The sequence below is a fragment of the Amblyomma mixtum genome, chromosome 3 (genome assembly GCF_055824585.1).
Source record: "Amblyomma mixtum isolate Tamu chromosome 3, ASM5582458v1, whole genome shotgun sequence".
NCBI lineage: Eukaryota > Metazoa > Arthropoda > Arachnida > Ixodida > Ixodidae > Amblyomma > Amblyomma mixtum.
This window is the reverse complement of record NC_143014.1, coordinates 123,603,852-123,627,888: the sequence shown is the minus strand read 5'-3', so window position 1 is coordinate 123,627,888 and position 24,037 is coordinate 123,603,852. Positions and strand designations below refer to the sequence as shown.

The 24,037-nt window shown below is 48.5% G+C and overlaps 1 protein-coding gene across 1 annotated transcript in view; it reads right to left on the bottom strand.

Annotated features, from left to right (window-relative positions):
* LOC149351689 (high-affinity choline transporter 1-like) overlaps positions 1-22,866 on the bottom strand; it is a 51,600-nt gene extending 28,734 nt beyond the window's left edge. Inside the window, exons 1-5 of the mRNA XM_089581051.1 lie at positions 22,837-22,866; positions 22,575-22,775; positions 20,175-20,282; positions 7,402-7,557; positions 6,436-6,584 (exon numbers count right to left, since the gene is read on the bottom strand). Of these exons, the coding sequence (XP_089437177.1) occupies positions 6,436-6,584; positions 7,402-7,557; positions 20,175-20,282; positions 22,575-22,775; positions 22,837-22,864 (642 nt within the window). The 5' untranslated portion in view covers positions 22,865-22,866. The remainder of the gene's footprint in view (positions 1-6,435; positions 6,585-7,401; positions 7,558-20,174; positions 20,283-22,574; positions 22,776-22,836) is intronic.
* Positions 22,867-24,037: the final 1,171 nt, after the last annotated feature.

Sequence of the window (24,037 nt, the reverse complement as noted above, 5' to 3'; positions counted from 1 at the left end):
AGTGTCCATCAGCGCCACCCACGTTCATAAGCGGTGGACGTAGAACGTCCTGAGTAACCGCAGGTGTGACGTAGAACGTCATCGAACGGAGAGGGTGGAAGCTGCGTGAGAACCCTCTTATGCTTCCTATGGCATCAAGGCTGCCAGAACCGAGGCCCTCGCTAAGCAATTAAGCAAACAAGGGAAGGGGAATGAGGGGCTCGTTATAAATATGACAGAAGCCAACAGCCACAGAAACCAAGGGGCACAGGGGAATTTTTTTTTTTTTTTTTAACTTTATTTATTTTGTGGTGTTGATCAATTTAGAATATTACTTAATATGTTATCGCTTAAAGCTAATTGATTAGGAAAGCAGAAGAAAAAACAACCATGTGCCGCCGGTGGGATCCGAACCCACGACCTCCGAATTACGCGTCCGGTGCTCTACCTCTGAGCTACGGCGACGGCTGTCTAACCTTCTGCTTTCGGGGGTATTTATGTTTACAAGTTACCTAACCTTGAGAGTGTCCATCAGCGCCACCCACGTTCATAAGCGGTGGACGTAGAACGTCCTGAGTAACCGCAGGTGTGACGTAGAACGTCATCGAACGGAGAGGGTGGAAGCTGCGTGAGAACCCTCTTATGCTTCCTATGGCATCAAGGCTGCCAGAACCGAGGCCCTCGCTAAGCAATTAAGCAAACAAGGGAAGGGGAATGAGGGGCTCGTTATAAATATGACAGAAGCCAACAGCCACAGAAACCAAGGGGCACAGGGGAATTTTTTTTTTTTTAACTTTATTTATTTTGTGGTGTTGATCAATTTAGAATATTACTTAATATGTTATCGCTTAAAGCTAATTGATTAGGAAAGCAGAAGAAAAAACAACCATGTGCCGCCGGTGGGATCCGAACCCACGACCTCCGAATTACGCGTCCGGTGCTCTACCTCTGAGCTACGGCGACGGCTGTCTAACCTTCTGCTTTCGGGGGTATTTATGTTTACAAGTTACCTAACCTTGAGAGTGTCCATCAGCGCCACCCACGTTCATAAGCGGTGGACGTAGAACGTCCTGAGTAACTGCAGGTGTGACGTAGAACGTCATCGAACGGAGAGGGTGGAAGCTGCGTGAGAACCCTCTTATGCTTCCTATGGCATCAAGGCTGCCAGAACCGAGGCCCTCGCTAAGCAATTAAGCAAACAAGGGAAGGGGAATGAGGGGCTCGTTATAAATATGACAGAAGCCAACAGCCACAGAAACCAAGGGGCACAGGGGAATTTTTTTTTTTTTAACTTTATTTATTTTGTGGTGTTGATCAATTTAGAATATTACTTAATATGTTATCGCTTAAAGCTAATTGATTAGGAAAGCAGAAGAAAAAACAACCATGTGCCGCCGGTGGGATCCGAACCCACGACCTCCGAATTACGCGTCCGGTGCTCTACCTCTGAGCTACGGCGACGGCTGTCTAACCTTCTGCTTTCGGGGGTATTTATGTTTACAAGTTACCTAACCTTGAGAGTGTCCATCAGCGCCACCCACGTTCATAAGCGGTGGACGTAGAACGTCCTGAGTAACCGCAGGTGTGACGTAGAACGTCATCGAACGGAGAGGGTGGAAGCTGCGTGAGAACCCTCTTATGCTTCCTATGGCATCAAGGCTGCCAGAACCGAGGCCCTCGCTAAGCAACGTGGGTGGCGCTGATGGACACTCTCAAGGTTAGGTAACTTGTAAACATAAATACCCCCGAAAGCAGAAGGTTAGACAGCCGTCGCCGTAGCTCAGAGGTAGAGCACCGGACGCGTAATTCGGAGGTCGTGGGTTCGGATCCCACCGGCGGCACATGGTTGTTTTTTCTTCTGCTTTCCTAATCAATTAGCTTTAAGCGATAACATATTAAGTAATATTCTAAATTGATCAACACCACAAAATAAATAAAGTTAAAAAAAAAAAAAATCCCCTGTGCCCCTTGGTTTCTGTGGCTGTTGGCTTCTGTCATATTTATAACGAGCCCCTCATTCCCCTTCCCTTGTTTGCTTAATTGCTTAGCGAGGGCCTCGGTTCTGGCAGCCTTGATGCCATAGGAAGCATAAGAGGGTTCTCACGCAGCTTCCACCCTCTCCGTTCGATGACGTTCTACGTCACACCTGCGGTTACTCAGGACGTTCTACGTCCACCGCTTATGAACGTGGGTGGCGCTGATGGACACTCTCAAGGTTAGGTAACTTGTAAACATAAATACCCCCGAAAGCAGAAGGTTAGACAGCCGTCGCCGTAGCTCAGAGGTAGAGCACCGGACGCGTAATTCGGAGGTCGTGGGTTCGGATCCCACCGGCGGCACATGGTTGTTTTTTCTTCTGCTTTCCTAATCAATTAGCTTTAAGCGATAACATATTAAGTAATATTCTAAATTGATCAACACCACAAAATAAATAAAGTTAAAAAAAAAAAAATTCCCCTGTGCCCCTTGGTTTCTGTGGCTGTTGGCTTCTGTCATATTTATAACGAGCCCCTCATTCCCCTTCCCTTGTTTGCTTAATTGCTTAGCGAGGGCCTCGGTTCTGGCAGCCTTGATGCCATAGGAAGCATAAGAGGGTTCTCACGCAGCTTCCACCCTCTCCGTTCGATGACGTTCTACGTCACACCTGCGGTTACTCAGGACGTTCTACGTCCACCGCTTATGAACGTGGGTGGCGCTGATGGACACTCTCAAGGTTAGGTAACTTGTAAACATAAATACCCCCGAAAGCAGAAGGTTAGACAGCCGTCGCCGTAGCTCAGAGGTAGAGCACCGGACGCGTAATTCGGAGGTCGTGGGTTCGGATCCCACCGGCGGCACATGGTTGTTTTTTCTTCTGCTTTCCTAATCAATTAGCTTTAAGCGATAACATATTAAGTAATATTCTAAATTGATCAACACCACAAAATAAATAAAGTTAAAAAAAAAAAAATTCCCCTGTGCCCCTTGGTTTCTGTGGCTGTTGGCTTCTGTCATATTTATAACGAGCCCCTCATTCCCCTTCCCTTGTTTGCTTAATTGCTTAGCGAGGGCCTCGGTTCTGGCAGCCTTGATGCCATAGGAAGCATAAGAGGGTTCTCACGCAGCTTCCACCCTCTCCGTTCGATGACGTTCTACGTCACACCTGCGGTTACTCAGGACGTTCTACGTCCACCGCTTATGAACGTGGGTGGCGCTGATGGACACTCTCAAGGTTAGGTAACTTGTAAACATAAATACCCCCGAAAGCAGAAGGTTAGACAGCCGTCGCCGTAGCTCAGAGGTAGAGCACCGGACGCGTAATTCGGAGGTCGTGGGTTCGGATCCCACCGGCGGCACATGGTTGTTTTTTCTTCTGCTTTCCTAATCAATTAGCTTTAAGCGATAACATATTAAGTAATATTCTAAATTGATCAACACCACAAAATAAATAAAGTTAAAAAAAAAAAAAATTCCCCTGTGCCCCTTGGTTTCTGTGGCTGTTGGCTTCTGTCATATATATATATATATATATATATATATATATATATATATATATATATATATATATATATATATATATATATATACCTACCACCCAGCTAAATGTAACCAAGCATTTAAAAAACACGGGGTGTCCTAGCCGTCTGAAACCAAATGAGGGTCGTTTAGAGTCGCGTGACCTAGTCTGCAGTATTTTTTCGTTCTTCAAGGTTGACTAATTAGTTAAGCTTAAATAACTAACTTTTTAATTATTGACTTGAGGAACAAAGTGTCAATGGAAAAGTTGTAGATCGCTTTGAGAAACAGCTTACTGAGACATTTGCAGCAAAGTAATGTTTACGTAAAGTAGTTTTTTTACCGGCATTTAACCATAACCCGCACAATAAGAAAAAGCTTCCACATGACAACTGTGCCACTTCAACCTCCCAAGACGCGCCTTAAAGAATAAAATCCATTTTTTCTGAAGTCCTCTCCTCGATGAGACTTTGGGTGCATATTGGGACAGAGAAGTGAGCGAGCAGCTGGTCACGTGACAACTTTCTCTTAAGGCCAATAAATGAAGCTACGTAAATCGTAACTTGACGGAAAAAGCACTACTGGCGGTTTTTCGAGGTGGTCTAAAACTTCTGCATTGACACTTTTTTCCTGATGTTAATAATTAAAAAGTTAGCTAATTAAATTGAACTAATTAATTAACTTTGAAGAGCGAAAAAAATACTCAAGACTAGGCCACGCGACTATGAACAACCCTGAGTTGGTTTCACTGGACTACGACACTTCGCCTTTTTTTAAAGTTTGGTTACATTTAGCTGGGACACCCGGTATACAGAAGCAAAAACAACCACATGCCGCCGGTGGGACCGAACCCACGACCTCAGAATTACGCGCCCGGTGCTCTACCAACTGAGCTACGGCGGCGGCTGTCAGATCTGCTTTCGGGGGTATTTATGTTTACAAATGACCTAACCTGGAGAGTGTTCATCAGCACCACCCACGTTCGTAAGCGGCGGACGCTATACGTCCTGAGTTACCGCTGGTGTGACATGGAACGTCATCGAACGGCGAGGGTGGAAGCTGTGTGAGGATTCTCAAGGGGGTTCTATAAGGTGAGATAAACCACCATTGGATTTTCGGTCACTGCGTATATATTTCAACTCTTAATTTTAAATGTTTCTTTTTAGTATATATATATATATATATATATATATATATATATATATATATATATATATATATATATATATATATAACACAATTTATTCTATACTAAAAAGAAACATTTAAGGTGAAATTAAGAGTTGAAATATATACGCAGTGACCGAAAATCCAATGGTGGTTTATCTCACCTTCACCCTTATATAATTTTCTACAAGAGGGTGTCCCAATGGGTGCAGGTGATGAACTGCCCATGAGCAAAGTTATGAAAAAAATTTTGTAGCCATTTATTTATTCACTGTGTCATACAATTATTCAGGTTCTCATGAGATATATTGTTAGTTGAATACCTTGATTTTTTCAAGAACAGCCAAAATAAAGCCAATAGTAAGCGCCATTTTTGCATGAGCGTGTATAGAAATCCTCCGCAAAACGTAGGCCTTTGAGTTTGAGGAGTTTGAGTGGCTTCTATAGAGTCGTAACAGACGGAGCGTTCCCACTAAGGATGAAGTGCGCGGTAAGGCTGCGGTTACATGAGGCGTATCTTGGTTAGGCCTTATTTATTTAAGTTAGGATTAGGTGCATCACCACCTTCAAGCTAAATCTCAGCAATAAATACTGAACAGATACATTGTAAAGCAGTCAGCAAAAATTTTATTGAGGGTAAGTTAATTCCAAGACCGTTAAATTCACATTGAAAATCGTTTAAGTCAAGAATGCCTCAACAAAATGTAAACAAAAACTCAAAACTCATTTCATTTTTGTAAGGCAACGTCACCCCTGTATGCTGGTAGTGTTTATATGCTCTGATGTAGTTCACCGGTAAAAGGCTACGTGGAGGCAAAATTTGTCGTTGGCTGTCACGCCATTCGGCGTCAAGTCAAGAGAGTATTTCTACACTTCGATCAAATCATGCGATGTTTCATTTCACTGCCAAAATAACGCCAACTCAAGGTCCGCAGTTAGTTAAATGACCTGACTGATGCATGAAAAAATGTCTACTCTGCTAACTGTCATTTTTCATCTTCCTTTTGAATTTGTTCTACGAAAGAAGGCTGTCCGAAACCTTACTCTGCGTACACATGCTTGCGAATAGTTATTTTTCGCGTAAGTGATTATGACTACAATAATTTTGGTTCGTACAGTTTTTGAAGCGAAGCCAATATGCAGCAATTTAAGTGAATAAAATCGAAGGGGTAAAGAGAAATAAAGCTTGGCTAGCAGCCTTAAGAATGCGATTGACAATGCTGGGACCATGTGAATGACGATAGTCTATGCACGATGCGAATATTACTCATTTTCTCCCGCAGGTGCGTTCTCTTTAGAACCGTGATGACGCTATAATTGGTAAGTAAGACATTTTAGGCTAAAAACCTCAGGGATCTTCATTTTAAAACCCATTGAGACCACAGTTATCGCCATACATCCCTGTCTGTGTTGCCATTCGCCAAATAACGCTTGCAAGCGCGGCTGCACTGGTAGAAGACCACTTCGGAGTTCCCCCGCGGCTTAAAAGGCAAAAACTCACAGCTTTATAGGCTCCTCTGGCATGCTCATTGCATAATTTTAGCTCAATTGCAGTTAGTTCATCATGGCTTTGGGGGTCAACCTCTAACATACCTACGGAGCACGTTGCTTAGAGAGAGGACATTCGGCAACCGTATTGTAATCCATTGTAACTTAATTCGTGCCGGTGTGGGTACATGCATCGCTTATGTGCGTTGTGGAAGGCAGGCTCAGCCACGAAAGACAGAGGCAGGCTCAGATTTACGGCTCCGCGCAAGCTCGAGCAGTGGTGATCGATGAGAAGTGTCTGCTCACGAGTCCCACGAAGATGAAGGTGAGCTGGACGACGTCGGTGTAAGCGACCGAGTAGACGCCCCCGGTGACGGTATACAGCACGGCCACGGCCGCGGACACGCCGATGGACACGGCGTCGTTCAGCCCGGTCACCACGCTCACTGTACTGCCTGCACCCGGGAACGTGGGAACTCTGAGCGACGCCGCAACACTGGTGCGTTCTTTTAGGGCACAGGGCCACCGCGTTAACGCAATCTCAACACCGCGCTCCCTGCCGACCGCTGCGAAATGCGTGTTCTCAAAAATATGTTCAGAAACGTGAAAGGTTGGGATATCCGGTGAGGACTCTTCGCGAAGCGCACAATTGAGAGGAGAGCCAAGACAGAGACGAACGCAAGACGCGCCCTTCTTTTGCTTGTCTACGTCTCTATCCTGTCTTTTGCGCATTTTACTGCGCACGTGATGCGGAGTAAAACGCGCATGTACTCTTTAGGGTTAATCATCAATTATCTGGCACTTTTAGTGCAGCTCTACCCAAGAGATTTGGGACAATTGGATGATTTATACAGGGTGTGCCAGGCAGTAACTTGAAAATATGTGAGGGCTCATTTCGCGATGAGCAAAACTGGATGGTATGTTTGGCAGCTGCATAGTGCGCTCATAGGCTTTTTTTTTAATTTTCTTAAGCACTTTGTTAGCAATGAGGGATTGAAAGCATGACATGCCAAATGCCCCACAGACCAAGACAAAAGACTCAGAGGGACAGGACTTCCGCTGCTCGACCTGGAGGAGGTGCGTCACTCAGTGTGCTCATGTGCAGACCTAAGAAAATATCTGCTGCTGAAACATACAAGGCTTTATCCTCGCAAGCCGGTGAACCCGATGATGCTGGGACAGCGCCCGGTGGTTTCTGTTTTTTTGGGGCGGGGGCGCTCGAAAGAAAGCATGGTTAGCGCACGTGGTGCTTGCGTGTGAATGTGCTCGCACCGAGGGCGTTGAGGATGGATCCGCACCAGCAGATCTCTCCCGCGAGCGAAGGCAGGAACAGCAGGCTGGCCATGGCCACGCCGAACGTCTCCTGCAGCGGGTCCATCATGGTCACATATCCCGCGCGCCACACGGGACCCGCGATGATCAGGCCACCTGCGCATGCGTGCGCACACTTTCCACTTCTGTGTCTAAAAACCGCGAAAGGGTTCCCGCGTGTGAACGAGTACACTGGAGTAACAGCCGAAGCAGTGCACCATCGGGGCGAGTGAAAACACTGGTCTCAAAGAAGGTCGAGGCGCGAGAGCCGGGCGTGGAGGAGGGCACCCCATGTCCCTGCCTCTGTAGGGTGCCCTACTCCGAGGGTTAGAATTCCCGGCGAACGTACCGGGGTATGGTAGTACGCTCGGAGGCCGAGGGCCGCCTGAGGCTATGGCACAAGCGCCATTCATTTCAGTAGGTGATCACGGAGTCTTGCTCGATATTGACGCCACGAGTTTGAATACAGAGGCGAGAAGGAAAGTATTTCATTTTTGAATACAATCTTCTCAGCGATAGATGCGCTTTTTTGCTGCCGGAAAAGCAGCAACATAGCCAGAAAATCGTAGAATTTATTTCTACTAAGAACTAAAGTTGAACGGACTTTCCCGCAATGTACAGCCGGCCAAATCTTTAGCTGGCGGGCGCGACGGCCGCTTTTTCTGTGCTCCTGCACTTTGGGATGAAGCAAACTTGCGGAAAGCTCAATATTAAGCATGGGCTTAGTGAGCCTGTGCTTATATTTGATATTTTCGCAGGTTTGCTCCGTCATAAGCTACAGGAGCGCGTAAAACGCGGCCGTCACGCACGCCAGCTAAAGATTTGGCCGGCTGTACCTTTTGAAAGCCTTAACCTTTTGGTTGACTTGCGCGAATTTATATTTCCTCTTATCCAAACTGCCCTGTCATAAGCCATCTGGAGTGAGTTTCTTTTTAACCGCGTCATATTTACCACCCTCCCCTTTTAATACCCTCATCAGAGGGTCTTTATGGGTGCGTTCAATTACTGAATAATGCAAACCACCGCTAGAGTCTCTGCAGCAAATTCGAGCATTGACAAACTAGCGATATCAGTTAAAAGAAAAAAGGAACACCTAAGCGTCTCAAGGATACAGCCCGGAGCACACACAGTTTTCTTCACTGATACGACTTGAGCAGATACGGTCGACTCACCACGACAGCAAAGTTTTGAAATGCGAAATTAGCCAAATCGCATGACGCATACTGTAAGTCACGCGGCGCAAGGTACACCTGAGGGCGTCACGAGAAATCTTTTCGTTCAAACTCTTGTCATGGCGTGCATTACACACGATCTGACACCGCTAAATTGTAGGCAAACTTTGGCGTACAGCGGTGCGCTACGGGCCGCACACTTAAATCCCATAGCTTCCTGCAGTCAGCAGCTCGCATGTCGACTTGATGTCTCAATCCGTATAAATAAGAAAAAAAGAAAGAAAATGGACCCCCCCCCCCACTTAATTGCCGTTGGCAAAAAGTCAGCGTCAGGGATGGCGTAACTCAGTTTTCATTTCCTGCATACAACGCTGTCAAAGGGCAAGCTCCTAAATTCTGGAAAGGTTCACAGATACAGCTATCATCGTAAAAACTTCCGCTGAAGAAAAAAATGTTAGGTGAAAAGATTTTAATCACTCCCGTTGCAATACCTTTGGAGGTAGAGGGCAGGCAAGGGCAAAAAAATGGCCTGGCTTAGCTTATGGTTAAGCCTAGAGTTACTGTATATGCTAGTTAAGCCTAGGATGCGAAGCATAGTTTTGCGGTCTGGCGAGCCGCCCTCTCCCTGGCCGACATCTCGCTGCTCAACTGACTCAACGAGTGCGTCGCCTTTTGCGTGACGTCAGTATCTCCTAGCGGTAGGAGCGGGAGTTAGGCCGCCGGCGGAGGCTGCGCGTCCGCAAGCGAGCGCACGAGGCCCCAGCTTTCACAGCTGTTGTGACGTCATATCACGTGGTGCGCCGATGAAGGTCAAGTGGTAGCTACGCGGCCGTGCGCGGCGCAGCAAGGAAGAGCTCGGTTGTGCGAGTAATATGCTTCGCATAAAATTGGCTGCGGTTTAGCTCTGGTGAAACCTGAAGGATTGCGAAAGCTACATCTGAGCGTAGCCATTTATTGTTGCGTGAGCTACATTGCCCACAGTATCGCCGTTTCGCGTACTCTTACACGATCATAATGCGCATGCGCGAGGAGCAAGTGACGTCACTACACACAGCTGACGTGCCTCACCGCGCGCGCTCGCCTAACTTTACTTAAAATGATCGGAGTGTAAAACGTGGTCAACGCCAACACCAATGAACACAACGAACGCCGACAGCCTATGGCTTCAGCGCCGCGTTTTTGGCGCAACGTTGTCAGTGCCAACGCATGCAGCGCACATCTGTCACTACCGCCACTTAGCTAAAGGGGCTGCGAAACACTGCCTGGGGGAATACCGGCTACACTTCAGGTGGGTTCTTTATGTCACACAGATGCTGACTTAAAAAGAATTACAGGAATCGATGCACAGGAACGGGAGTTATTCAGTGAAGAAATTTCAAAATACAAGCAAACAAAACGCTGCCCTCAACTCGATTTTGGCGGGGCTTCCCACTCCTATTCCGCTCTCCCAATGACGGCACCTGGCGCAACCAATCAAAACAGCCAGCCAGAGCACGTCGCGGAAGTTTGTACTGCATGGTTGCCTGCTCTCTGTGAGACTGGCAGCGTTGTTTCCATGCCAGAGCGCCCCTGGTGGTGTATTTTTATTTTACTTGCTTTGCAGGGCTTTTATCTAAGACAAACAAATGGTTTTTGTTGATCTAATATAAAACGCAGACAGGTGACAAAATCTGTCTCTATTTATTCGCACAATTTGTAGTATATTTACTGTTTGCCCGGTCATCAAGCTCGCGCCAGGTGATGTCATATCCGCTGCTAAAAACCCGCCACTGTGTGGCGACACCATCAGAGCCATTAAGTTGTTTTTGGGAGGACATTAAAATATTAAAAACGGAATGTACGCGGTATTACCGACGCTAATAGCACCATTATAACTCACTGTATGCAATCAACAGGCAAAACAGTTAACTAAGATTGTGTTTATGGTTGAGGTGTCCACTGTTCCAAGAGGGCAGTTATGCGCCTTCCCCTGGTTCAGGTGTCCACCGAGATGTGGACACCTTGCCTTCACCTCACGCTAAGTGTATCCTGGCATAGCAGAGCTAAGCCACTGCGCATCAGAGAGGGAGAGAGTGAGGGAGGCTGTCGGCGAGGCGATGGAGAGCGCACGGCGGCGGCCCCGGCGCGCCAGCTGTGCGCTGTGTGACGTCACCCGCTCCTCGTGCATGCGCAGCTTGGCCTTTCCAAAGCTCCGCGAAATGGCTCGGCGACTGGCGTAGTGTTGCTTTCGCAACCAAATAAAAAGACCAGAATATCAGGCGACGTAGCTGCCTTTTTTGTAAAGAAGTGTAGCAGTCAAATCGCACCTGAAAAACATGAAAAAAGAAGCACATAATATCAGCCCGCAGCTAAGCGAATATACCTACTAAAATATGCACGTGTCCGCAAACCAAACACAATGGAACTGCAAATAGAACTAGGTAGCGGTAGATAACCCTGTGCGTTACTATAATAATATATGAGCTCGTGAGCAATGCGAAAAATAAAAAGAAACGCCCGCACACTAAGGCGCGCTCTGGGATGCCACCTGTGGCCTAAATCGATTCTGGCTTGCGCTCTATCCAGCCTTTGCACGCTTCCCGAATCTGGCCTTCGAACGCAAAATGTAGACGAAAAAACAAATTTTTTCCAGACAACCTTGCCCTCCCAAGCGGGGAACAAAGGACTGCGATTGTTGCACCGTATGGCCTCCCACTTTCCCTTACCCTCGTGCCCATCTCCAGGACCTCAGCGCTCAGGAATCACACGACCATTAACGGCACTAGCTGGAGGTCCACATGTTCCTTACGCCTCAGATCCTTTTGGATGACGTTCTCTTCGACGAGCATTCTTCAGTCAGCGTTATCTTCGGCCAATCTACAGACTGTCAGGGACACGTAAATTCCACGTTGTCAGCACGATGCGATGTATAGGATCGATGTACAGACATGAGCACGTTTCTCTATAGGACGCTGGAGCCGGTGTGCCGCGAAACAAAGGATGTGAAATCTTGACTCAGCTGCTCTAGTACTGGTACATGCTCTGTTACTGGTACAATGCTAGCGGCAGGGCAATTTGTATATGTCCACGAGCTTTCGCTCCAGCGCAAGCACTGTCCCTAGAACCTGGTTAAAAATTGAAACTTCCTTTGCGTGACCGGACAGCACTCGAGCGCTCAAGACGAGCGCCCCACTTTTTAACAAGACTACAGTGAGGTTACTGTGATTGGCGTGACGCGAAATGGGTGGTCTTGAGTACGAGCCCGAACGCGCCTGTTCGGTATTCCGCGAAGTAACTTATGCTCTAGTCAGAAATATGCATGTTACGGGGTTTGCTTCTGCCCCGTGTAGTGGGGACCTCCGGCATCCCTGGGTGTCCTATAAGCGCCAAAGCAGCGAGGACGAGAACTCACTTTCAAGAGATTTCGAACGTTGACGATGCAAAAGGGAACGGCACTGCACGGCCCAGAAGAAAACTCGATTGGGTGTATATTTTTTGCACAGGCTCTACATTGCGCTGGGTATACAGGCACCGCTCGAAAATTGAGATCACATTCCTAAATGAAAATTTAATTCTGCATTCAACAAAAATTGGACGGGACATTAAGGGTATGACGCGACAGCGTTAATGGGTTAATGTCCATACATGCGGAACTGGTCATATTCTCTACTTAACATTCATAGATCCCTGGGAGTCCTCATACCCCTCCTGGCACAGTGGTGTTAAGCGATGCGCCACTGCCCTGCGATGGCAGGAGCTACTAAGGTATGAAGCAATATATCGTTAATGGATTAATGCCCATGTATACGCAGAATTGGTAATTCTTTACTTGGCATTCCTATATCCCTGGGAGTCCTCATACCACTCCTGGCTCAGTGGTGCAGCTGGTAAGCGATGCGCCACTGACCTGCGATGACAGGTGCTGCCAGTGGTGGGACTTGTGCGACTTAGGTCGCTCTTCCCGGCCAAAATCTCTCAATCAATCATTAGTTTGACTGCCATCTGCCACGGTGGTCAATTTGGACACAATCCGGTGGGCATGTTGTGGCCTTGTTGTGACAAGGTCACGTGACTGATAGGTGGCCCACCTAGGTTGCTTTTCCGAGGATTTCTCGCTTATAATGCCTGCGACGATGACGAAGCCATAGATTTTCTGCCTTGGAAAGTAATACATTTGCGCACTCTAGAGCTACAAATTTTTGTTACCTACACCTGCCATAGTGGGGGGGGGAGGCTGTCAATTAACTCTGATTACTTGGTGTACACCATCTAGTTTCGCGAGCCCTTTATTTTTCATTTTTAGTTCTTTGCCTTTCGCTTCCACCTAAACGCGGCCGGGAATCACGAAGCACGCGTGCTTCACGAAACGAGCACGAGTTTGCGGCTTCGATTCCGGCCACGGCGGCTGCATTTCGATTGTGAAGAAATATAGCAGCGCTGAAGAACTCCACTAGTGGCCGACATTAATCCGGAGCCATCCGGTGTACCTCACAGCCTATATATACTGCTGTTTCGGGAGGGAGAGATTCAACAGCGATTTTGGTGTTGTTTGTTAAAGAGCCTTCCAGGCAAAAAATAAAAAGATTCCGCTGCTTTCACGCCGGTATAGTATACGTTCCTTCACAGGTGCCGACATTTTGCGAAATACTTGACAAGCGCCTCATGCGAAGGCGGAGCGCTGATCGTACGCACTGACCTTGGAATCATATTCAGGCAGGAGGTTTCCTCTGTAGGCGTATAGACGCCAACCAGCGAGCTCTGGTATGCGCTCTTATCTGCCGTTTGCAATCCACGCGCACTCGCGAAGCACTGTTTGGATTTTACACGAGCGCAAAATCCGGCGCTATGCACCGTATGTTCTCTGCTTGCAGCTGGGAGTGGCGCATGCGAGTGCTCCAGTCGGCGAGTTTGCACAGAAAGCGAATGGCAGATAGTTTCTATGCGCACTGTCGGTGTATGTTTTGCAACAGAATGAACCTTTTTCCTGCGTATCCTACAGGTACCCACAGATTCATGTCGAACTGAACACACAAGCACGCACGTATGCTGTCGCCTCTCTCTCCTGTCTTGCGCGCTGTGTGTGTGTGTGTGTGTGTGTGTGTGTGTGTGTGTGTGTGTGTGTGTGTGTGTGTGTGCGTGCGTGCGTGCGTGCGTGCGTGCGTGCGTGCGTGCGTGCGTGCGTGCGTGCGTGCGTGCGTGCGTGTGTGTGTGTGTGTGTGTGTGTGTGTGTGTGTGTGTGTGTGTGTGTGTGTGTGCGCGCGTGCGTGCGCGTGTGTGTGTGTGTGTGTGTGTGTGTGTGTGCGCGTGTGCGCGCGCGCGCGTGTGTGGGCGTGTGTGGGCGTGTGTGCGCGCGCGCGCGTGTGTGGGCGTGTGTGCGCGCGCGCGCGTGTGTGCGTGTGTGTGGGCGTGTGTGGGCGTGTGTGGGCGTGTGGGCGTGCGTGTGGGCGTGCGTGTGGGCGTGCGTGTGGGCGTGCGTGTGGGCGTGCGCGTGCGCGTGCGTGCGCGTGCGCGTGCGTGCGCGTGCGTGCGTGCGCGCGTGCGTGTGTGTGTGTGCGTGCGCGTGTGTGTGTGCGCGTGCGTGCGCGTGCGTGTGCGCGTGCGTGCGTGCGTGCGTGTGCGTGCGTGCGCGTGTGTGCGCGTGCGCGTGTGTGTGTGTGTGTGTGTGTGTGTGCGCGTGTGCGTGTGTGCGCGCGCGTGTGCGTGTGTGTGTGAGAGAGAGAGAGATAGCCACAGAAGACATACTAAACTATTCCCTCTCCCACTAAGTGCGCCGGTGACCACGTATGGGTGACCACGAGAGCGCGGCTCCCCGGCTCCCGTATCCCTTACGGCCCAGTACGCGACGCCGACGTCGTTGCACCGAAGGAAGGCCCTCACGTATACAGACATCGCTGTTATAAGGGCCGCTGTTAAAAATCCCGATGCATCGCATAGGCTGATGGGCTCAGTGATGAGTCATATGACTGGAACTTCCTCGAAGTCAGACTTGCACGTAACGCGTTACAAGTAATTAATTAATCAATTACATCTCGGAACTTTGTAATGCGCTGATTACTTTTGGCAAGGTGCAAAGGTCTGGGTAATCCAATTATTTTTGCAGTAATCGATTAATAGCTAGTACGCTGTTAGTTTGTTTTTCCAAAAACAAGTCGCAACCAGTGGTAAAACTTCGAGAGCCTTAAAGGGGCTCTGAAAAGGGCTCTAAGAAAGTTGCAGCATGCCTAGGATGTTAATACCAGCAAGAATTTTTTAATGCGCTTTGTAGACGCTGAGTTATCTGTAGTCAAATTTTGAATTTCAACGTCTTCGCGCCTTTCCCTCGCCTCTCATAACTTTTTGCACGCTAAAAGGTCGGCACTCCTCCGTCGGCCACGCCGGGGTGAGAGTTTCCTGACCCGCCGGAGCTACGCCGCTTACTGGCTGCGGCCATGGTAGCTGCCTGACGTCTGAAATAATTTAACCAATAGCCATCTCTTAACTTGTGTACGCAGGTGCGTGAGACGGCGGAGGGTACGAGCATGAAGAAGTCGCCGGAAAGGGCTCGCCAACTTTCGCGCGTGATTGTGGGTTCTCTGCTGCGTGAGGAGCGAATTATTTGGTTCAGGTATTCATGACAACACAATGCAGTGATTGAGCGAGTTGATGTGCTCTCCCCGGAAGGTGTTTCGATCCCCTTTAAGGTAAACTTAAGTGTCCCCTCAATGTTTGCTGTACTTTTAAAGCTGTTGCGAGTCAAAGCGCTCTTTCGCATGCGCCTACGAAAGGACTGTTGCGAGCTGCGCTGCTGTCCGTTTTCGGAATCAGTCACGATGAATTAGGTGTTCATTAGTTGTTGGAAACGCGCAGGATGCCAGCGAGCACGTACGTCGCTGCGGTGCTGCCTTCTTCGCGCTCGCCTGTCAAGCGCACGATGCGACTACTATAGGAGACGGACGGTTGCACATCATTGCATAACACACGTTGGTGGGAGACACGCGTCGATGCGCTTTGTTGTCTGTTTGTGCGTACAGTATATGCTTAGCACAGGATACTGAACACACCGCAAGGTCGGCTCGGTGGAAGGTGGGGAGAAGGGGGTGACACGCTGCCTCCACAGCCGCGTGCCTGCATGCTTGCCAGAGGGCATGCGTATGTCGCATATAGGACCACGCATAGACAGACAGAAAGGGCACGGGTGTTTATAAGCTCGGGCGACTTATAAACACCATTTAGAAACTAAATCGCTAAGTATTCAGTTCATAAGAAATTTCATTCATTCATTCATTCATTCATTCATTCATTCATTCATTCATTCATTCATTCATTCATTCATTCATTCATTCATTCATTCAATCGGACAGGGGGCGTTAAAGATTGGAGAGGAGGAGAGGTCGGCCCTGAGGAACGTGTGTGTGGCCTATTATGCTGCACAGTATGGGGGAAAGGACGTGGTTGGGGGATGATGATGCCATAATACAATTAACTGTATGCAGCGTCCAATACGATCCCATGCCCACGCACACACAGGTTAGTCCGCGTGGCTCTTTGGCACGACTCTTTTGAATAATCCACGTGTAATGAGGTTAAATCCACTGCTTTTTTTATCTCTTCATCTGCATCGGCGACCTCAAAGATGTGGCCCTGGACTAATGCTCCTTTCTGTGGAGATAAAACATCTTCATTTTTCTTGAATAAGAGAAAAACTAGCGCCAAACCATGCACATCACAAGAAAAGAACGAAGACGAGACACAAGCGACAGGGGGCTTGTGTGTTAGCGCTTGTGTCTCATCCTCGTTCTTTTCTTGTGGTGTGCATGGTTTGGCGCTAGTTTTTCTCTAATTCAGGTATCCACCAACTATCCCAAAAAGAGTTGTTAATGCAGTATCATTTTTCTTCGAATTAGTTTTTATGTTTCCTTTATTTGACACGTGCGAGTTTGAAATTTAAACACATGGTATTGAATGCCGATAGAGTGCCGGAAGACTGCCTTTATACTTCACCTTCCTATAGCTCACTTGGTTTGAGTACTCGCAAAAAAAAAAAGAAGGAAAACGGTCTTATCAACGGAGTATTCGCTGTTGATGCATATATAACAATATAAGTTTGTTTAGAGCTCTTTGATTTCATAACAGGTCTAGTTAATTATGAACCACCCCTTTCTCCAAAGAGAAAATATCCTAAAATTTCATGATGTGACAATTATAGCAGGTGTTTCAGGGAAGACCGCCACTGATTATTAAAAATCGGGTTTTTGATGCAAAGAGAAGCCTTCTGCGGCATAGTGATACCAGTGTTGGTGGACGTCAAAATGCAGGTGAATCACGTGAACTAGTAACGTGAAATTGTAATAGTTAGCCTGATTGCAATTTGTAACTTGTAGCCGGCCTTTAGTAATAGCCATATCTGTTTTCAAAATTTCGAAATCGTGATTACCCTTGCCGTTGTGGTTTTAAAAAATTGTGTCATTTCTCACCTCATTCGAAATACGCGCGGCTGCGGGTAGCGCAGAAGCGATGTCCATCAAATCGTGACACTCCATGACGCACGTGCCATGTGACAGTTTCTGCCCCTCCCGCGCTGGAGCAAGGAAATGGCGAGAAGCGGGAGAGCGCAGGCGGGGCAGAGACTATCACGTGACCCGTGCGTCGTGGAGTGTCACGATTTGATGGACCACGGCTAGCTCACTTTACCACGGCCGGTCTCGACGCGCGCGCTCGCGAGAAAGCGCGCGCGTCGAGACCGGCCGTGGATGGACATCGCTTGCGCTCCCCGCAGCCGCGCGGTTTTCGAATTTAGAGAGAAATGGTCCAAATTAGTTGAGCCACAGAGGCGAGGGTAATCGTGCTTTCGAAATTTTAAGAGCTGATATGGCTATTACTAACAGCCGACTACAAGTCGCTAATTGCAGTCAGGTGCATATCAGTAATAGCTAAGACGTTAACGCTTACAATTTAGTCAGTCACTTTATTGTAGTTGGATACAACTTAAGTCTACAATAAAGCTCCGCCCACATTCGGGACCGCCGCACAGAATTCCTAAACGACGAAAGAGTGGTCCGTGGTTGTAACTTTTCTTGTTACCTAAACAAGAACCTTACCACAAGAAAAAAATTTACAAGCAGTAGAATGTTGATATTTGGCTTGTTTAATTAGTCAGACAATAAACAGTTGATTTAGCTTACTGTTGCGAGTGACCATCGAAGTAATGATATAGCCGCCGCGGTGGCTCAGTGGTTATGGAGCTCGGCTGCTGACCCAAAAGACGCGGGCTCTATCCCGACCACGGCGGTCGAATTTCGATGGAGGCGAAATTCTAGAGGCCCGCGTGCTGTGCGATCTCAGTGCACGTTAAAGAAACCCCTGTGGTCGAAATTTCCGGAGCCCTTCACTACGGCGTCCCTCTTAGCCTCAGTCGCTTTGCGACGTTAAACCCCCATAAACCAAACCAAGCGGAGTAATACATGACGCCGCGGACCATGGCCCAGTGTTAGTAACTGCTCTTTTTTTTTTAATTTGTATCCTACTTAGTTCACATGATTCGCCTGTTCTTTGACGTACGCCAACACTGGTATTACTATGCCGCAGAAGGGTGTGGGTTTCTAAGTGGACACAGGCCACCACCCACCGCGGGTTCGAGCTTCGCGCGAGCCACGGGCCCCGATCAGCCGTCACCACACACACACTGGGACACCGATGCAGTGCACTCAACCTCCGCTGGGAGGAGAGCGATTCGCCGCAAAGAAATAGGCCTCCAAGTTCACAAAGGAGACGTTTATTCACGTCGTCCTTCAGCAGTACACATACACTCAATAGTCACCCCGTCCCGGGGGCGCGCGAGGAGCGAGGCTCCGCTGAGCGCACGACGCGACTCGAGTAATGCGCGCCGCTAGCACGCCGCTGCAGGAGAATGTCCCCGCGGCAGTGCTGTGATCTCTCTCTCGTGTCGGCCGTTGGGCCGGTTGCGAGAGAGAGTGGGCAAACAACGCAAGGTACGCCTGTCGGAGGTCGCTGGACCCCGCTGGACAGGCTCGAGCCGCTGCAGGTCAGAGGACACGTGCGGGCGAGCTCGAGTATGCACTGGTCCGAACGGCAGAGGCCGGCACGGACAAAACAGTAGCGTACGCACCTTACGCTGTCTCGGAGGGATCTCTCTCTCTGGGCCCCGCTCGGACGGTCGCGCGGTGCGCGGCCGCCAAAGCGGGTCCCGAAAATCCCGCCAAAAAGGCACCAATGGCAAAGGCCGTTTGGGAGCCGGGGCGGAGCTGTGGCCAAATGACAGTGATTAGTCACCTAGCCGCCTCTCCACCGCCTGAGGCGGGAGCAAGGGAAAGAGGAGAAACAACGCGGGAAGCCGGCACAGCCGCGCAAAGGCAACGGCGGAAAGCCAGGATTCCCACAAGGGTTCTCTTTACCTCAAAAACCCTGTTTTTAAGAATTAGTGGCGGTCTTCCCTGATACACCTGGTATATAGCGGTTGTTTCAGCAAACAGTTTTAAGATAGGTTTAATGGAGTAATGCTCAAAAATTGGCTTTTCGAAGTAAAAGAAAAAATAGTTTCTTTGTCGTATAAGCGTCCGCGACGTATGGACGGCAGGAAAGATGCGAGGCGCGTTAATCCGTAAGCAGGCTGGATATAACTATTAGTTGAATTGAACTGTCAGAGTTAGGGGCCCTCTTGTAATTAGAAATTTGTAGCTCGAGAGTCAGTAACAGCTCTGTCATTTGATTTTATTGTTTTTGTGAAAAAGGAACCGAAACCAGGCGACCAAGGAGCGCACGCATGCCACACCGTTGTGCGCGCATCATTCTTGGCAGTATGTACAGTCTTTGCCAAAAGTAACCCGGCAACTATGGTTTGTTTCCAAGCGTCGTAGCGAAGCACCTACGGCAGCCCTTAATCTCCGAATCTGTGCAAAGTAAGGTGAACCCTTGTCCTGACGTTCTGACACCTTCCGGTCTTTAGGGGTGCCTTGAAGGCTCCGTTATGCGGTTGAGAAGCAAAAACCTGTTGCTCGGTTACTTTTGGCAAAGAAGGTACGTAGTCTTTGCCAAAAGCAACCCGGCACAGGTGGTTTGTTTCTTAGCCGCGTAGCGAAGCACTCATGGCAGCCCCTAAGCTCTGATTCCGTGTAAAGAAAGGTGAGACCTTGTCCTTGCATTATGGCACCGTTCGGTCTTTAGGGCTGCTGTAAATGCTCCGTGATACGTTTGAGAAGCAAGAACCTGTTGCTCGGTTACTTTTGGCAAAGGGGGTACGTGTCACGCACCCCTTTTTTGGGCCACCCGGGTGGGGCGGCCGCCCCACCGTGAAACCAGGAAGATGATAAGCAGCGTCAGATGGACAGGAAAAGTAATGCAGTGGCTTGCATACTCTACAGATTATATAATCAGACGGCATCCTGGCGACTTTATGCAGTGAACTGAGACTGAGGAGCTCAGTCCTTTCTTGGTGATTGAACTTCATTGATAAGAACCTAAAAACAGAGAAGGCGTACTTTCTAAATTTGTTTCAACATTTTCGGACATCTCAACATCCGCACTGAGTATAGCTGCACGCGCACGGGATCGGAATGAAAGTCCAAAAAGTCGTCGTCCTGTACTGACCCATGAGTAGGCTGAGGGAGTAGCCGAACACCGCCTGGCACCACACGAGGCCCTTCGTCGTGACGACCTCCACGGTGCCGTTCAGGAAGCCGCCGTCGATCCAGGTGGCTGCAACGCGGGGCATTCCCAAGCGCTTATGAACGCACCACGACTTTTCCTAGAGGGGCCCACATAGCGTTTTGGTTTGAGTTCACCAAGTGCGATGAGGCGGCACTTTTGCCGAAGTGGCAAAAGACGGAGCTTGCCGGTAGCCGCCGCACCTCTAGCGCTGAGCCGTCATTGCGTACCACAGATTATCATTCCGACTCGTGCTGTCCGCAGCCGATTCTCTTAGCGTTGGTGAGGATAACGGTGAGAAGGCTATACCGTCTCCCGCTGCTGAGTGCTTGAAATGGCAGCGCCCACTGACCTCAGGGAATCTATTCTCAAGATGTATGGCCCCGTATTCACGACCGTCATTAGCCACCATTTTGCCTATCGGATTGGCTCTCGTAATGGTCACGTGTTTCAAACTTATGCTCGAAAGCTCGAGGCGAGCGGTGAAGAGAAAAGATTTGAACTCAGGTACTCCGCCTCCTCCATGTTACCTCGCATTTCATTCTCTTCCACGATTCCATACTTTCGCCAGCTTTTTTTTTTCTGTTATCGGGAGGTGTAAAATGCAACTTCGTGACAGAAACATGTCCAAAAAGCTCGCTCTATGTTTGGAACATGTGAATCTGCAGAGAGAAAAAGAGAGTCAATCGGAAAGAGAACATGGCGGTTTATGGCGGCCGCGCGTGCTCAGATTAGCCTCCATGCTCCTCAGCTGATATCAGTCCTACGAGCTGAGAATATTTGTTCGGAAAGAAACATTCGCTGTGAACAACAAAGCCTTTCTCTGTTCTCGCAGAAAACAGGTGAGGCTGTGAGAATCTTTTTCGATGAGAAACATGAGAATTCGGCCTTTTTGAAGACGTTTGCAGCTATACAACGTGCTCTTTGGTGTGCGCGATAATTGTTCTTTCTTCTCTCTTGCACGTCCATTTCCCTTCTACAAAATAAAAATAGTTGTATGTTGCGCTTTGTGATTAGGCGGAAGAAAGCGGATGCTGAGGGACGGTCTCTTGGCGAGGTTTCCTCGATTTCCTTACACAGCGGGACTTGGCAGAATCGCTTCTCCTTTAACGAAAGAATAATACTTGATCGATTGCCCAGCAGCTACAAACCTGCAATTTCGGTTGCTTGCTGGGTGAGTTGGAGAAAAGTGCACTGAAAAGAGCACGCGACAGAACGCTTGCTCGAAACATAGGAGTCGATGGCACACGAACGTAGGTTTTTGGAAACATGCCGAATATTCTTGGACAAACATTTTGAATATCGGAAAATTGTAAGATACTGCTATGGAAATACTGAAGGTAATGGTCAATTATTCCAATGTGTAGCAAAATCTTCCATTTAAAGCCTTTCCATCGCACGCATCGAGCAGTTAAGACTGCCATAGAAAACCAATGTAGGACGCTTTTGACGATATCAAGAATATTAATAGCAAAAAAATGCAAGCCTTTCGACGGGAGATCTGCGGTTATATTGACTGTTATAGCAAAATCTTACAATATGTTAAAAAAAAATTGTTTCATGACCTCTCTCTTGTTCAAAAATGCTTTCGTCCAGAATTTTTGGGTATATAACTCGTACCTTTCACAAAGGAGCTAGTCATTTTGTATGCATCCCCCACATCCTGACGTTCGCTGGGACTATAGCGTAATGCAATTCCGGTAATTCACCCTTTATATGTGAATATCCTTTGTGAGCATCTCCATGAGACATCCGGTACAACAGGTGTGGTTTGTTTCCAGTTTTCCACTCATTTTACAATCTGACCTCATAAACCGACGTGGCCTGTTCTGAAAAAAATATAGCCAGTTTACTGTGAAAAGTGCGCTTATACACAGTGTAGCCAACTGCCAAAGGGTAGCACTGCCAGAAGCAGTAAGGCAATAACAGAAATGGAAAACACTAAACTGTTATTTTGAATTTGACAAGCGTGTTAAGCGTCTTGTTTCTTTGTATTTTTTTTCATGCAACTTCTCCATAACATTCTTTTTCTTTTAGATTAGGCTCGGTCACTCTAGTTGAGCTCTTATGATTGGCGTCTTGATATTAGCAGCCACGCGCTATCCAGGCGACGCCGGCTGGCTCAGCAAGGCAGCCGATCCACGACCTTAGGGAGAAGACGGCCTGATACTCGCGCAATGACGGGTGCAGGTGAAGATGACCTGGTCGAAAACTTAAATGGGCGACGTTTACGGTGTCCAGCTAGCGCTCCGCTCAGCTTGGAACAATTACATAACCACTCACTCAAAGACCTCCGCCTGCGAGCACGCAAGGAGAGTCCCCAGTAGTTCGCAAATATAGTACCTATGATGGTGAAGGTGCTGACGACAAGTCCGAAGCTCCGGCCTCCGTTCATGAGAAGCCTGCTGTCGGACGTGTCCTCCTGAGATTGCTGCTGCTTCTGCTGTTGCTTCTTTTTGCGTGCTCCCAGCAGACCGACGGCGAAGATGACCACGTACAGCACCACCATGGTGGCCAGGCCGGCCACGTTGAGCGCCATCCCAGCTGCGACCAACACGGACACATGCACCCACGCTCCTGAGCGCCTGCCTATGCGCAGACTCACCGTGCGCGTTGCGTTGGCACAGGCTCATATTACAGAGTGTGTTGCACCCGCGTCTACTTTGCAGCATCCGTGGGATGTATACGTTTGCACTGGTAAAAGCGGCGAGGCGCGGCTGAATGAGCGAATGGCGCGTGTAGGGACGCCGCATCTCTCAACACGAGGCTAGTTTGTATCCGGCGTCAAGGAACTCCAGCTGATTTGTCGCGGGTCGTTGCAGACAAAAGAGGAATAGGACGGAGGGGGACGCACTTCGGTCAGGGATGGGTAGGGCGCGTAAAAAGATTAAATGAAATGTGATACGTAGTTCGAGGGCGAAACTAAACCATGTCGACCGTGCCGCACTGAAAGGACCAAATTTTACTTCTCTGTTTTGTTTTGCCCCTCCATCACCTTCCCATGTTTAGGGTAACCAGCCGGACATTGAATGGTTAAGCTTCCTGCCTCTTCACTCTTCTGTTCGTCCCTTTCTCTCAATAAAGAATTATTAGTGACCATTGTAGACGGGCAAAAAATGTCAACTAGAAAACTGTAGTCCACCAAGCATAACGCCCCTCAATGCAACGTTAAAAAAAAGACATCCTTTTTTGTGAAAGTCAATTAATTTCAACGCCATGCGAAGTGCGCGAAAGGCTGCGGCAACCCCGTCCTGGCGCGGGTGCGCGAACTTTACAAAAGCTAGCAGGTGTTGCCGAGCAAAACGCAAATGGTTTGAATAAATCTGAAACAAAAAACTCTCATGATAATGGAACCTTTCCGGGAAATTTGGCGAAATGTGCTCATCTAATTGATGCGAAACCTCTTAAACTGAAAATTTACCCGCATGGTGAGCAAATAAAAACGATTTCTAATTCACGTTACACTAATTCGTGAACTTCGCGAGAGTTTCTGATTCACGTTACGTTAGTACACATTACTTCTACGTTGCTAGAGAATCTCTAAACGAAAGCAGATGTTCATACACTTATGCATGCGTTGCTGACCGCCTGAGACAAGACGTTCAAGAAGACAAGGCCGTGTGATAACGCGCAGCGCCATACAAGCAAGAGCGCGACTGACGGAAATCAGCCTTCCCCGAACTTCATACCAGTCCCGCGTGCATATGTAGCAAGGTGTCAAATAAGCGATGCGAGCTAGCAATAAGCCATCATCACGCTGTCATCGTAGCAAAACACAGCTTACATGGCGACACGACGCTATACGC